Source organism: Hylaeus volcanicus, chromosome 5 (assembly GCF_026283585.1).
Source record: "Hylaeus volcanicus isolate JK05 chromosome 5, UHH_iyHylVolc1.0_haploid, whole genome shotgun sequence".
In the NCBI taxonomy this organism is placed as follows: domain Eukaryota; kingdom Metazoa; phylum Arthropoda; class Insecta; order Hymenoptera; family Colletidae; genus Hylaeus; species Hylaeus volcanicus.
In genome coordinates, this window is record NC_071980.1 from 25,258,569 (window position 1) to 25,275,015 (window position 16,447).

Consider the following 16,447-nt stretch of genomic DNA (forward strand, 5'->3'; position numbering starts at 1 on the left):
CAGTGGTGTAGCATGCGATTTCACAATCACGCGAATTTTTTCAATGGCTTCGTTAAGCTCTCGAAAGTTTCACGTCGTATTTCTTCAGTGGCATCCTATCGAAAGAAGTTCAAAACAGTTTAATAAGCGCGTACGATCCGTGTGAATATATTTTCCTCGAAGTTTGCACAGTCCTCCATAGATCATATTACACGATTATTGACTGATTACATTATCTTCAATGATCTTGCATAGTTTGCATATTCTTTTCACCGATCGTGCTAAGCAATCGTTGGTTAATTAAATTATCTTCAATTGTTTAGAATAATCTTGTAAAATATCGATTAAATAATTTGTTTATAGTTACGATCTGGTTAGTTGAGATCGTTTATTCCTTACATTTGGTCAATCCACTACTGTAAAGGATTACTTATCTGATATAAATTTTAGAAGAATTTCAATCTACGAATTAAATACTAATTTATCCTATCTAAAATATCTCTTTCAATATGTATATAATTCTAGTTGTTGATAAAGTAACTTGCCATCTTCGGGTATTATATACACCATCAAAATTAACTATACGATCGAATTATTAGATGCAGAAATTAATTTTGTGCCGATGCATTCAATAATTTATAACTCTAGTTTGAACAGACGTGCTTATGATAGAAGAAGGAGAGAATGAAATGACTTCAAACTCTAATTTATCTTATTATAAATAAAAATATACAACGTTCCGCTTAAAAAATCGAACGCGACCTTGATATTTTCGTTAAAAAGCATGTTGGCGATAAAGCGATTCATACATCAGACGTCCACTTCAAACAGATGCAACTTTTGTATGAAGGAATTTCGTGAATAATAATTCGTTTAAAAATTATTCAAGATGGAACAAGTTATTGCCCCACCCTGTACACAAAGTGCAATTTATTAGGTGTATGAATTAATTCTATGCCCTCGTATTCGATCATCTATAACTTCGGTTTAAGTAGAAATATTTAGACTCTGTATGAAAGAATTTTTTTAACAGACCCGCGTAACAGTGTCAGCTATTGTTTAATTCATGCAAAATATTGTTATAGCATCATCGTCGCGCCTTTAGCACGTACGGCCGTGGAAGAAACATTTCGCGCTCGCGCACATTCGCGTGTCCTCGGTAAGCTCGAAGTTACATATATAAACGATGCGTGCACGCAGCACGATGACTGAAACAGAATCCGCTGTAGTCAGTATAGTTCAGTGCGTTTGTATACATACATTTCATTTTTTTTTTCTTTTTTTCATGATTTAATAGCGACTATCCGAAGTTCACGGAGAAAAAAAAAAGCAGGTGTAGAAAATGACCATTTTACTCCTTGATCTTTTCGGCCGATTAAAACACGTGTGGAAACTTTGGTACCTGGTTAATCCTCGCGAAACAACTTTTGAATTCGCGTACGAAGTTCCCGATTATCAACAACAGGTAACTAATATTTATACTATACCTTTGATTTAAATAAGTTAATTTAATGTGAATTTAAATAAACTAGAGGTAATTCCTAATTATTATTGCTATTTATTCTTAATAATTATTTCAATCGATGCGAAATTTCAATGCAACAGGTAACTAATGTTTACACCATAATTCTCAGTTGTGTATCTCTGTAAGTTTCATTGTGTGGAAATATCGAGCAATGAATTATTTTCGAATACTTACCAGATTTTATTTACAAAATATTTAATTTATTTAATTTCACTTTAATACCACTTAACGAGTGATTCAATCGATGATGATGATGTTTTTGATGAGTATATTCGCGTATATTGAAACGTATAATTCCATGGTCTTATCTGTATGTTGTGTATCCATTTAAGTGCGTATCAGAATAAATTACGCGCGAAACAAATAAGCCTTGTAAAATTTAACGTTCGAGGAGTTTCCTTATAAATACCGCCTTGATTTCGATTTTATAAATTTACGTGAAATTATACGGGGTATTAATTAATTCCGACGTCCTTTGTACTCGACAATTTGAATTTATTGTGTGAATCAATAAAAGGTATTTCCCAATTACTCGATCCACCTATATTATTGTTGTGTATTTCCTGATTAATCATAACAATCGATGTGAAGTTTCAATGCGATGCCTTTTTTTTTAACAACAAAGTTTCTTGTGAAATGATAGTATTCTATGGTAATGTAGTTAAGCATAGACTCTAAGACAACTATAGCCATACAAATAAGATAAACGTGTACGCAGGTATGGTTTCCGTTCTTCATTCTTATCATACTGGAGCAGATCATACTAAGAATGAAGAAAAAGAGGTTTCGTTTCAACGATCAAATAACATCATTATCTCACTGGATGTTTCAAGAAACTGGCCGGTAAGCATAGGTAACGCTTTTATTCTTCAGCTCTCATTATTACTATTTTATGTTCAAATTATATTTATAATTACTAGCCACAACTTTAAAAAACAATCTTAGTATTATTATATTCTCTTTTAAAATTGATCTATAACTGAATACAAACTGTTCCTTTGCAATATCACTACAGATATTACACGAATATTATTTTAATTCGAAATTGTTGCATATTTGATATATTCAACGTATCGTGTTTTCTTATTTTTCATTCATAATATAGTGATAGTGTTTAACATTTAAAGCTTTCTTCGTATTATAATCGCTCGAAATTAATGTATAATAAAAAAGAATACTGTTTAATATTTTAAAGGTATCTTCGCACCATAATTGTTCGAAAATATAATTAAACCCGAAAAGTATACCAAAAGTACATCGTACATGCTGAATATTATGAAATATGCAAAATAATTCTCTGCAATACCGAACACAGTAAAAATTACGTAAATTTGTATTCATACGCAAAGAAATGTTCTATGGACTTACCGCTCTATCTACGTAAGATAGCGTTAACATTCATGATGATATGGATTAAGTATGTCTACGCGAATATTCGCTGCTCCGGTCAATGGTACAAAATCTATTTGCGTACGGCTGTTTTCAACGCGTATTTTTAGCTGCAGTAACCCTTTTATTTTTGTCCACGCACGATTAAAAGAAACGTTAAAATGTTTGTTCGAAATTCTTTTCACTATCAAAGTTTGATTACTTTTTAAAGTTACAAACCATTATTAAAATTACCTCATTCGGTTTATTATTAATTAAAATTAAGTCTTTAGTCATTATTATTCTACTATGTAAAAAGTCCCTTATCCTCTTTGCCACTTCCCCAATTGATTCACATAACGAAGGCCTTGCTGTATTAACATTACACGTCCGTACTAAATCCGACTAATCGTGACGATTGAAATGATTTAACGTTAACTTTTCCGCAAAAATTTGCAGTATCCTCTTCCGCGGCGCGGAATATTACGTATACATCGTAATTTACGAGAAATATCACTGGTGGAATCTGCCCTGGAACTCAGCGTGGACTTGGTGGATCACTGCTGTTGGGGTGGATTTTTGTTACTATTGGGTTCACCGCAGTAACCACGGTTAAATTCCTATCCAACCATGCGTGTCATTGTCGTCCCTCTAATTGACGAATTTAAAGTGTTTCTCGCCCGTTTGCAGAGGTACACTTTTTATGGGCTCACCATCAAGTGCACCATAGTAGCGAGGAGTTCACTCTCGCGGTTGGTCTGCGGCAGTCTGTGTTGCAACACTGGTGTAACTTCGTGAGTATCGCTCGTATTACATGTGCACGGTGTCCTGCGGTTATCTGAAGCCGCGAGTGGAAGCGGGTGCAATCAATGCTCTCTAGATCTGCAGTCGCGTTCTCTCAAATTAACGAACATAAACGCGCCTGAAACGATCAACTCGAACGTTTACTATATGTTTTGTAAGTTATACACGCACGCTACATTTCTTTTGTTTTTTCAAACATCATCGAGGAACACGCGAATTAGATTAAACTCTGTCCTCCGGAAAATTACTAAATGAGAAACGCTAAGCGTTAGCGAAGTGGTTGACCCCTTTAATCGTTTCTTGATCAATTCTTTCAGCATTGTTATCAAAAGTAGATTCGTTAAGATTTAAACCCGTTAAAGGGCACGCATTCTACTTCCGCTAGATTGCTTTTAAATAAACGATGCGAGATTCGCATCGGTATCCTCTTGAAACATTTTTAAGTCAACGAGTATTTCGTCGAGTGCCATACAAAAGATATGAAATCTGTTTGCAGATGTTTTATTTGCCTCTTGCCTTATTTATATCTCCGTCCCATTTCATTGCACACAACCAATTCAACTTAATTTATCAATTATGGATTCATACGACAGTCATCGACGATCTCGGCCCGTTGGAATTAATATTTAATACTCCGAAACACCATCGCGTCCACCACGGTGAGGATTAATAAAATGCCACGACAATATTTGTTGTCAAAATCAGTTTTAAAGTAATCGTTGCATTTGTTCTGATTCTTTATATTCGTATTCGAGTATACCGAGCGGTTTGATTATGTCACGTGAATTAATCGTTATTATGAATTAACTGCAGGTTGTAACCTGTACTGCCTAGACAAAAATTACGGCGGAGTACTTATTATATGGGATAAATTATTCGGAACGTACATGGAGGAGAAGAAAGATAATAAAATAATTTATGGTTTGGTCGTCAGCCCTCAGTCTTTTAATCCGCTGTATTTGCAGGTGAGAAACGGCAATTTACGCCAGCATGAATGTAACTGTCCTCTATTACTCGGCCACGTATTCAAATTGACGAAGGGAATAATGAATCTGTCACGTAACACGACGATTAGTTACATAAACACGAACCTAATTTCACACGTTAATCAAAGGGATTAACAGTTTAACGATCATTCGTTTCATACGTGACATGGAATATTTACTTCGCCTATCGAATCATAATCAGAAAAATACACGAATTCTAAACATATAATTCTCAACCGTAGTTTATCCTTTCGCTTGTGTAATATATTACCCGCCAGATCGATCAGTTTAATCATTAAAACAAGTTTTCACGTAATTGACTCGTTATCTAACGGCTAATTTATTTTGAAACGTTGTAGACGTTTTACGTTTACCAAACAATCCAAAAGAGTTTACGGATGTCGTCCGTGGCGGACAAATTGGCCGTTTTTTGGAAAGGTCCAAGTTGGTTTCCAGGTTCTCCTCGCCTGGGTCTCGACGAATACAAAGTAAACGTAAGTTCTGTGTTTTATACATTTTTACTGTCGCCGAATTGCCATGGAACCATTACTTAGGAATATTTTATTGTTTATTATTTACTACGCAATTAACGCGAACCGAAGCTAGTTAAATGGATCGGCTCTATCTATGTAAGTCGACTCAAAATTGATCGATTATACGATTCCGATGTATCGTTGCACGATACCTTGAAGCTACTTATGTAATGTTAAGAATATCAGTGAACTTATACAATTGCTATTTAGCTGTTAATGCAAATACACCATAAGTATACTGGTATTGTACAATAGGAAGACTAATTAAACCGGTTTGATTTTACAATGGAGCTTCTCTATCCACGTGTACGCTACCACTCGTAACATGAATATACAAAATGTCACATAACGTGTGGGAGCCTTCAGGAATAGTTTCAGTACTTAAGCGTATGTTCGTTCTCGCCTTGTTTTCGAGCTGTCTTGAATTCACATGATCGTTAGGTAACCGTTTATTGGTCGTTTATTGAAATACCTTTCAATGGATTTTACGTGGAAGAGATTCATCCCTGAAGTGGCATCACATCTTAAATCTTGTATTTCTTTCCACTTACATTTATAATGACGATAATAATAATATTATTATCATTATTGTATCCTATATTAATATATTCACTAATTTACAGTTATGATAATAATGCTGATAATAATAATAATATTATTATTATTATATACTCACTAATGTATATATAATATATATAATAACATTGTCGTATTCCTTACTTTCTTCAGGTCACAAACAGGTATAAATACGATAACTATGTGCCTGTGTGGCAAATCATTTACATAACTGTCCACTTCTGTCTTGTTTTCTACGAACACCTTCAATTATACGACGAAACGCAGGTAAGGTTTATTTTATTTCGTTCTCGCGAATACTCCCCGTGCCATAATTTTGATAAACGAAAATGTTTCAATTACAGTACCGTTCTTTAATTTCAAATGTTCGAATTTCGAATTTTCTTTTTTACAGGAGTTAAAGTCTACGTATTCTACGATCATAGTTATCAATAACATATGTGCCCTCACTACCATCGGATTATTATTCGACAAATCGAAGTATGCCTGTGTCGCAGAATTTATAAGATGCTTGGTTTATTTAAGTTTTTTATTGGTATACGACGATTTAACATATCAATTGATAATACACGTCGCTTTAATGCATATCGAATTCACGATAACCGCGTGGTTGTACTCCGTGTATCTTGTATCCTGTTGCATTTGGATTTCGTATTACCTTATCGTAGGATGGAAATAAAAAACTTCTAATCCATATCGTAGAAAAGCTGATTCAATTGGTCGTAATTCAATCTATATATATTATACGTGTGTATGCTGTGTCTGAGCGTATTGAAATTTTCTATTTTCTATGTAAAGTAAAACGAAATGTTACAAGTATAAAACTGTGTTGAAAGCGTTGACTCAACAGAGTAACATTGGTAAAAATAGTCGATGCATTATTATCTTTTTTTGTACGTACGTTTACATAATAAATGATAAATTATTTTATAATGTCATGCATTTGTTACAATTAATCAGTATTATGAAATGTATTATACTTATAATAATATGTAATAATTGTTGTATGTCAAATGTACCATAAATAAGACACTGCTACCGATAGCTGAAGCGCAAGCGTTAACGACAGAGAAGACATCCTGCTCATGCTACATTCCATCGAGTCAGCGCAATCTATTAACATAATCTTCGAACATCCTTGAGCGTGGGCGTCGCGTATTGCGACGACCCTGTGCAGAATTTCTCTCCTGCTCGGACATTTCAACTGCATTTGTCTTTCCTTTCATCGTTATCTATCGTAATCTGTAATTTAGGGAGGATAAGATGAATTAAGGAGAGTGAAAGAATCGACTCGAAACACGTCCTGCTAGTTGTCCTGTTTAGGGCAATTCTTCCAAGTTATCAAAGGTTTGAGACAATATAGGGGTCGAACGACGCGATGTCAGTGAAGAAGCTAGCTGTATCTGGAACTCTAATATAATAATATTAGAATTTCTATGTTTAATATTTTATTATAATAAAATGATTTGAGATAGTTTTGTCAAGGAGTGTAAGCAGCTTCCTTTGAAGGATTCGAGGTTTTGCGAACATAACTGTAACAGCGATATATCACTGTTCCAATGTTCAATCCCAGTTATTAAAAACTTTGAGATGTCGAAGAAAGTGAATTTGTATTGTAGGACTGTTACAGTAAACTGTATTGATATTGTAAAATGCTTTCACCATTTTTATATTTTATTTTAAGCAAACAACTTTGTGTACCTGAAATATTTCTTAACGCAATGCCGTTTCTCTTATAAAAGTTGCATAGCATAAAGAAAGCTACAATTGAAGTTTCGAATTGATTTGTCCTTTTATCTTTTTAAAAAATCTCCCCAACACATAGCTTTTCACGAATAACAAACAACCTTTGTGAAAAGCTGTTCACATTTTTCACCATAAATAAAGGTATATAAATGCATTCACTCTTTTATCATAACTGGCATTTTATTAATTATAAATTGTTAAGTAAAAAAAAAAAAATTAAGTCCTTATTATTAGTTTTTATATAGATTTATATTTCGAACGATGAAAAACAGACAGAATTTTAAAATAAACAAAACGAAACATCGTTAAAATCTTGGTATAACATACAGCGTATATGATTGATAATACATGTCGAATTTATCGTTAGCGTGAAAACGAAAGCAATATTTTGTATCGATTTAAATTCCGTATATAAAAACTGTCTGGAATATTTGTATGTATCATTGCATCGAGAACAAAACGTACACCGTTGACAGTTTTCTCTTAAAATCTTAAATATTACAATTTACGTATAAAATTTTCTATTCAACTAATATAAATTTGTTATTTCATAAATACAATTAATATTAACGCACGTCGGAGCTTACAAACGTTCCTCGAAATCATTATGCAATATAAACTGCCTCGAAATTCTCAAGAGTGTGTAGCGATAAAGATACGTTAAAATCGATAAATTTACAACACATGTCACTTTTATATAATACTATTATTATACAAATCGAACACGTAAATAACATTCAAAATACAATTTCATAAGTGCAACATAATCGTTATAAACAAACGGGAACAATCAAGCAAGACATCGGCGATCACCTACATAACTAACTTAGAAAGTAATGACAAGTATGTTGATGTAGATATAATATAAAACAATGAAACGCCATTCATATTTCAACATCAACAACCTTACAGTTTCGGTATTATAACTACCTTACTTAAGCATAATAAAGTGAACGTTCTTAGAATATATTGCAAAAAAAAAAAACAAAGACAAATGCATTGATACCTTATCAAAATTATTTGTTATGTTGTACACATAAAGCATTTGAAGTGGTTTGGTAATACGTCGGTAATACGTCGGTAATACGTCGGCCTTAGCCAATGTTGTGACAAATTAATCGCGATGGTCCACTATCTGCAACGAAACGATAAGTACACTAATATTTCATAAAAACGTCGATCTCACGTTTCATCCGATGAACATATGATTTATCTTTCACATTATCAATTTATAGTAAACGATATTACCGTTACTTGTGTACGTATGAGTTCTACATTACCTCGTTATTAATATTTTTTTGGTATACATGAAAAAAGTATCTAATAAACTCGCGACAGTAATGTTTCGAAGCATTTACATTTTTTTAAAAAAAAAGAAAGAATTATACGCTCTAGCTTCCAAAACTGCAGGAATCGTTTCTTTCACTTTGTTAAGAAACAGGAGAACGATATTGCTTCTTTTTTATTTTGTATTTTATATATGATATTATTTATAAACAAATTGTATTAATTTCTTTAATTTTGTTAAGAAGAGGGTAAACAACATTGTTTCATCGTTATTTTATATTCTATATATGAAATTATGTAAAACCAAATGGCATTCGCTTCATTTAACTTTATCTTAGATATTAAGTAAAAGTGAGTGTTAATCATTTGTTCTATTATATGAAAATTCTTTTATTTGAACAATTTTGTCCCCCAATTAGTCCACATAACGCAGGCTGTACCGTACATGAATGATTCAAATATCCATTCAATTACAAGATCAACTGTAAAATTTCATTCTAAATTTTCGCGTTACTTTCTCACGAAGAATCATATTCTACCCGATAATGCTACGTGTATCTGACAGGACACAGTGTTATTCGTGCAGTACGTACCTACGAAAATATTCCTATGTACCAGTACTTGGTGTCGTCCTCGTCTTGTCGCTTCTAGCATCGGTCTCCGTCGTCTCTAGCCTTTGCTCTAAAGAATTATCCGACGGTACGCCATCCGATTGATCGCTAGATCTTTCGTGACCTTCGACGTTCTGGTGTTCGAGTAAAGGCATGTCCAGAGAATCCGAAGAAATGCGTCTGAAGTTACCGGCGCTTCCGACCATGTCCGATTGAGCCTCTCTACCATCTCGAACGTTATTCAACGAATCGGAACTCAACGATGGAAAGTCCAGGGTAGTCTTCATTTCCAACGAATCGGAACTTCGGCACAGCGGGTTGTGTTTCACGTCGTTATTGTCCTCCAGCTCGAGAGAATCCGTACTCGTCTCCATAACGTTGCTCTCCTTTTGAATATGTACATCCTTCGGCTCTTCCATTTTCGAACCGGTCTGCATAGAGACTTGCGGCCCCGTTTTCTCGGTATCCATAATTTCAATCTGCGAGATGTCCTCCGTGGTGTCGTCCTGCCGATCAAATTTCTCTACGTTCGATTGAGCAATGCGTATAATCTCGTCGATTTCCTTGATTCTCTTCTCGTAGTCGTCCGACCCTGACGTGCTCGGATTGAACGATCCTACCGCACTGGTATCGGCTCTCGTACGCGGCAAACTCTCCAATTTGTATTTATTCTCGGGACTCTCGTGCTCTAACAAGTCTTCCTCCTCTCTGGCGCGCAACTCGATCAAGTGCGCCTCCCTGCAGGCTTTCTCCAGCCCTTCGAAGTCCTTCAACGAAGACAATGAAACGTCGTCACCGTGACCCGACCGACTGGCCGTGTACCTCCTCGGAAGACTGCCATTATTAACGGAATCGTGCGAACCGCATTGGAACTTTTTCGAATTCTCAGCGGCAACGGCACTCTCCAGGTTCTCGAACTCTTGCAAAGAGCTCAGCGACACGTTATCGTGATCGGTTGGCCTCACGAAGTACTTCTTACTCGCTAAAATATCGTAGTCAGGGGTGCTCCCGAAACTACCCCGCATGCTACCAACGCTCCCTATCGATTCCTTCTGGCTACCCAAGCTCCCGAATCTGCTGCTACCGGGCTCGAAGTCGGTGATCTCCTCTTCCTTGATGTCCTCCAAAGGACCACGGTCGTACTCGATATCGTACACTCGAGCGTCGGCGTGAAACTGCATCTCTATCCATTTCTTACCGCCCTCGTACTGCTCCTCGTCCGAGTACGATTGCGAGTATTGCTCGTCGTTCGATGCTTGAGGCGGGCTCTCCTGAGACTCGAAATCGAACAACTCGGCGTTCTTGATCGGTTGACTCGCGGGTACTTGGAACTCGGGCTTGTTCTCGGTTATGAGATTCTCGAGATCGCGATCGTAGTTCTTACTGCTCACTTGCGGCATCGTGCTGATGCGTATGCTCTTCCCCTCGGAGTCGTACTCTTCGGCTTCTCGACCGACTTCCTCGATGACCACGAAGTCGTCGATGATGTCGGGTTTGTCGACCATCTCGAAAGAGTCGCTGTCGGGCGAGTGACGACTCTCCTTCTCGATCACCGTGCTCACGGAGACAGCGGAGGTCGAGGACGTGGACATGCTCGCCTGTTGGACCAGCGACGGTGTCGATGCTTGCGCGGACACTTCGGAACTCTCGTTGAAAGGATCGGTTGGGGTATGTTTTCGTTCCACGAGATCAGGTTCCGTCGTTGTTTGGGCGTCCAGCTCAATCTCGGGACTCTTCTCGATCGTCTCCTGATCGGAGCCCTTGCTCTCGATCTCCGTCAGGGACGCGTCGGTCGTAGCTTGAACCGATATCACTTGGGTGCACACGCTCTGCACGCCATCCTCGGTAATCCGCGACGTCATTATATCTACGGATTGAAGAGTCCCGGACGTGGGCGCGACGGTGGACGTAGCGGAATCTACTCCCTTGGTATCGCGCGGTACCGATTCCTGAACCTGATCGGCACCCTCGCTCTCTTCCAGTTGCGGGAAAATCATTTCGGACGATCGTTTCATGCGATAAGGTACGTGACTGTCGATCTTGTCCATCGATTCGTCGATGGGTATCTCGCTGCCCGAGGAATCGGAGTGCTCGGTGTGTTCGTCGTCAAAGGAACTCTTGAAATTGTCGTCCGCGTCTTCTTCTTTCTCGGCGTCCGCCTCGGAGGCCACCAGCGTTTCCGATAGCTCGCTGGTGCTGTCGATACTGCCTAGATGGCCAGAGCTCAGAGAAGTCAAGGATTTCATGGATTCGCGCGAGCTCATCGTGGTCGCAGCGGTATGGTACTCCTGAGAGGTTGGCTTCGAAGAGGATGTGTGCTCGAGCGACATCATCGCCGTCTCGTACTCGGAAGCCGTCGCTGAAAGCACACCGCCCGATTGCAAGGCTTCTATGTCGGACGAGCTGGGTCTGCTGCCGCTGCCGATCTCATAATCGCAAGATTGGTAATTGCTACTGTCGCCGGAGCTGGAGCCAACGTCTGCCTCGCTGTCGGAGGTGACCCTCTTCGAGGCTCTGCCGGGTTTGTGGCGTCTTCTGAGCACTGGACACGGCAAAACCAAAGACGAGCTCTCGTCTTTGTACTCTACGTCGGATCCTGATATACTAACGGGTACAGGACTGGGATGCTCCTCTTCGTCATCCTTCTCCTCGTGGACGGTTATTGCAGTCTCATCGTCGTACTTTTCGGTTTTGATCACAGGTGTTTCGCCTTTTGTTAGAATTATCGACTCTACGGCGCTACTGGACGCGGATTCCTCTACGTTGGTTTTACTTTCATCGGGATCGTCCGACGTCGGTGCGACTGGTTCTTGGGATGCTGACTCGGCGATAGGACGATCGCCCTTGGTTGCGTTCGTGTCGTGTTCGGGCGACGGTGGTTTGTATAAAAATGGCAAATCGTTCGGAATGGATTCGGGTTGCAACTTAAACTGAAACTCCGAAGGAGAATCTTTAATTTGAATCACAGTTTCACTATTTTCGTTTAACTCTTCTATCAAGTCTTGTTTCGCCGCTTCCAGGGACTCCTTCACCTCGGCGATCTCCTTTTTAACTACCTGATCTAAAACGGTGATCGCGTACCGCGCGCTTAAATCGACGCTACCGAAATCATCTTTTTTTATTTTGAAGGCACAAGTATCTGAAGGAACTGTCACGGATCTTCCAGGCCCGTCGTGCTTTTCCGTCGTTTTCTCTATATGCCTTTTGTATTCGTCGCTCAGAGGTTTTATCTTCGACAAATACGACTCCGTCCACTCTTTCAACACGTCGTCCATGCGTGGCACTTTGTCAGATTCCGTCGCATCCTGCGTACCTTCTTTCGCAGGCTTTCCCGTGTCTTTCGTCGGCATCACTTTTTCCAATTTCAGTTCGATCTCTGGCCTCGGAACTGGTTCGCTCGTCTTCTTCTCCTCTCCAGTCCTTAGACTTTCATTGTATAAAAGGACGTCGGTTTTAACCGTTTCTTCGCTCGTTTGTTCGGTAGATTTGTCGGTATCAAATTCTGTACCTACGATTACACTAGTATGATGTTCATCTGTCGGATGTTCTTCTACTTTGAGAGATCCTCCTACTTCCTCCTCTCTCGTCTCCGATACCTCGATTTGCTCGGGTATATTTTGTTGGATACTCTCCGCGTATTCTTTGTTAGGAGTTTTCGCGTCGTATTCGCGTTGCAGAGTATCGACCAATTCCTGGCAGCTAACGTCTAATTTATTTTCTACTAATTCGCTATCAAAGTCTTGCTCGCTTATCGGAATCACCGTGAATTTGGTACTCCTACCGACCGATGGAGTCACGCGGTCGTCGTCCGTGCCGGTTTCCTTGATGGACTCAATCACGCTGACGTCCTCGGACGATTTCGTAACCGATTCTTGATCGTAGTCGGTGGATCCATCCTGCGAAGATAAACATTCCTTCTTCCGCATCGATTCGTACGCTTCCAATTCTTGATTAAAAATTTGAGAAGGTTGGAGTGTCTCCGATATCTCGATCTTCTCCTCGCCGATCATCCAATTCACGGATTTAATCTCGAGACCTTGGGCCTTCGTCTTTGGAGACATTATCGGAGGACTTTCGTATTCGAAGCTGTCCGCCTTTTTCATACTCAAAGGTTCGTGGTCCTTTTGTGTTACGACGGACGGCGCTGGTTCTTGTACCAAAGAAGAATCGACGTTTGTGTCTTCCGATACGGTGCTGGGACTGATGGTTATATCTCGTTCTTGGAGTATTCTGTCGAACGAATCTGTGCCCGCGCTTTCGCGCAGAGACGAGATCCCTCTGCTGGTTTGCTCGGATATCTTGTGTTCGTCCATTTCCAAGGAAGGCACGTCTACGGAATCCTGTCTGGATTGGCTCCCTACGCCAGGCTCGAGAATTTCTAGAACTCTGGCATCCCGCGGAAAACCGTCGTCGCTTTGGAAATCGCGTTGCAGTTCCGCTTGACTATCGTATTTGTCCCATTGTTGTTTCTCCAATTGCGGGCTCAAGGTCGATTTCGATATGTCTTCTAACTCGTTCGTGTCAACGTCGATGGTTTCCTCGAAATCGATTTGCTCTGACATGCTGCTAGGACTCAGAGTGATGTTTCTATCTTGCAGCCTGAGCTGCGACGACGATAAAGGGAAGCTCTCTTCTTTCTCTTGCAGAGACGACTCTTCGTCTTTGGTTATATCTTCACTGACGCTTATACTGTCCCTGGTGGATCCTTTTTCGTACAGCTCTTCTTGTAACGACGTTCTCGATCTCGGTAACTCGGCCACATTTTGATCCATGAATCTATCCGTTTGCTTACTCGCGGATTTCTTCATTATGCTTTCGAATTTACGCGTCAAATCGTCGGCCAACTTCTCGTGATCGGTTTCAATCCCATCTCGCGTGGTCTGATCCAAGTAACCCTTGCTAAGCAATTCCGTTTTCAAATCCGCTGTCGACTTTGTCTCGATTTCACTTTCGATGGATTTAATCAAGGTTTCGGCTAACGTACGCGCCTCGATTTCTTTCATCTTTTGACGTTGATGTTCCTCCAAGCTCACTCGTTTTTCCTCTTGCGCGTCTTTCTTCGACGAGTCTTCCACTTTCGTCATTTTTTCGGATGGCACAAATTTGTTGACTTCGAAACTTTCCTTGGTCTCCTTATGCGATTCTCCGTGAACGATCTTCTCGACGTTATCGAAATCTGCGACAGGTTTGAACACTCCCTCCTCCGCAGTCTCATCTATTATCACTTTTCCCTCTTCCGGAATGTCCTTCTTGATTCGAATCGCGACTTTTGCGTCGCTTTCCCTTACAGTACTGTCCCCTGCTTCGCGAGTCAAGATTCCTTTCTCGTCGGAGAGCTTTTTAAACGTTTCTTCCTTTTTAGTTTCGGCTCTCGACTCGGCCGCGGTTGCGTCTATCACCTCCTGTTTATCGGTCACGTTCATCGACATCTTTTGAATCGCGGTTTTATCCAACTCTTCGATTTTCGTTTTCTTCTCTTCCACCGTCTCGGTCGGCGATTCCTTCTTCAATTGAGATTCCGAGGACTTCTTCTTCTCCACGCGTTCTTTCTCCTCCAGAGTGATTAATTTATCCGTGCCGCTGCAAATCTCCGAAGAGATTACTTCTTTCTTCTCCAACACGCTGGAACTCTTGTGATCGACTTTCGAAGTGACAGTGGCGAAATCGTTCTTCGCGCTGCCCATGTCACTGAACATTTCAAACGCTTCCTTGGGATCTGTGAAAGTTTTCGAAAACGTCTGTCTTTCGCTTTTGGTAGTCGAATGCTCTTCTAATTTTGAAGTAACCTCTTCGCTCAGCTTCTTCTCCGTTATCGTGGTGAACGTTTCGCTTTCTTTCTTCACGTGCGTATCTTTTTGCCCTGGTTTCTCTGACGTCGACTTAACGTCCACCACTCGTTTCGGAATTCGAGATTCGAATTCCTTCTTTTTGCCTGTCGGTGAAACTGTGTGCAGCGATTCGGAGCTTGAATCCTTGACGATTTCCGGTTTGCTCGGAACTTGCTTCGATTCCACGGGAGATTTGACTTTAGTTTCTTTTTGAACTTTATCTTTATCTGCTTTTGACATAGAGATCGGAATGCGAGACTCGAACTCCTTCTTAACGAGTTTCGTATCGATTTCTGGTTCTTCTTTGACAGTTGACGTCCCTTCGTCTTCTTTTCCTGCCTGCTTTGATTCCATTTCTTCTTTCGTGATTACACCTTGAACGAGAGGTAATTTCACCAACATTTCGATGCTTCGTCCCTGCTCGATTGGCGCTATTTGTCCCATCGTTTCAATTTCGAGTCTTTTTCCTTCGAGAAATTGCTGTATTTCTTCCGACGAAGAAATGGCATCGGGTTGTATCTCGTACGAATCTTTGGAAGTACTCGTTTCGAATATTTTCGTCTCCACCGTTTCTGTAGGAACTCCAGACACGATTCCCTCACCGTTTGCTTCACCTATTTGAACAGATTTTAATACTTGTTCCTGGACCAACGTACCATCTTTTTGTACCTTATAAATTATAGTTGTTTCTTCTGTTATAATCCGCCTCCCACTAGATACTTCTTTAACGATATCTTCAGTCTGAATTTTTAACCCTCCAGTACTTTCTTTTTGTACACTTACTGTATCGTATTCTTTAAGTTTTTCTGTTACATCTCTTGGAACTCCCTGTTCTATACTTGCTTCTATAACAGAATCATGTACTTCTTTAGCGTCCTTCGCGCCTTTTATCATTTCTGGTTGTACATGGATATCTGGTAGAGGTTTTTTCATTTCTTTCTCATCCTTTAACAATTTTACTTCCATTTTCATTTCTGATATGTCTTCGACTTCTTTCTTCTTTTCTTTCGAATCTTTTGATTCTTTAACATCCAGTGAATCCTTATCTTTAATCGTTTCTTTTTCTACTTTTGACTCCGCAACTAATTCTTTCACTTCTTGTACTTTCTTCTTTGAATCTTTTGCCGTCTCTTCTTTTACTGGTATTCTTGTTACAAATTCTTTCACTTCTTCCACTTTCTGCTTTGTATCTTTTATAATTTCT

General features: G+C 39.5%; 1 protein-coding gene and 1 pseudogene across 2 annotated transcripts; one reads left to right on the plus strand and one right to left on the minus strand.

Annotated features, from left to right (window-relative positions):
* Positions 1-4: 4 nt before the first annotated feature.
* On the plus strand, positions 5-7,423 carry LOC128877041 (alkylglycerol monooxygenase-like). 2 transcript variants are annotated; one of them, XM_054123986.1, is made up of 11 exons: positions 5-352; positions 1,065-1,138; positions 1,277-1,444; positions 2,223-2,347; positions 3,332-3,483; positions 3,563-3,666; positions 4,173-4,335; positions 4,490-4,641; positions 5,022-5,156; positions 5,925-6,038; positions 6,166-7,423. In XM_054123986.1, the coding sequence occupies exons 3-11, from the start codon at positions 1,322-1,324 to the stop codon at positions 6,448-6,450; spliced, it is 1,353 nt and encodes a 450-aa protein (XP_053979961.1). In that variant the 5' UTR covers positions 5-352; positions 1,065-1,138; positions 1,277-1,321; the 3' UTR covers positions 6,451-7,423. The 2 variants fall into 2 exon arrangements, with proteins under 2 accessions (XP_053979961.1, XP_053979962.1); XM_054123987.1 differs by having other exon boundaries at positions 6-130.
* Positions 7,424-7,727: 304 nt separating this feature from the next.
* LOC128877046 (ankyrin-2-like) overlaps positions 7,728-16,447 on the minus strand; it is a 35,077-nt pseudogene continuing 26,357 nt past the window's right edge.

Bases quoted from the DNA above. Each gene is read 5' to 3' on its own strand.
- LOC128877041 (XM_054123986.1), top strand. From the start codon at position 1,322: ATGACCATTTTACTCCTTGATCTTTTCGGCCGATTAAAACACGTGTGG. The intron at 1,445-2,222 runs GTAACTAATATT...ACGTGTACGCAG, and splicing joins TTCCCGATTATCAACAACAG to GTATGGTTTCCGTTCTTCAT. The intron at 4,642-5,021 runs GTGAGAAACGGC...GAAACGTTGTAG, and splicing joins TTAATCCGCTGTATTTGCAG to ACGTTTTACGTTTACCAAAC.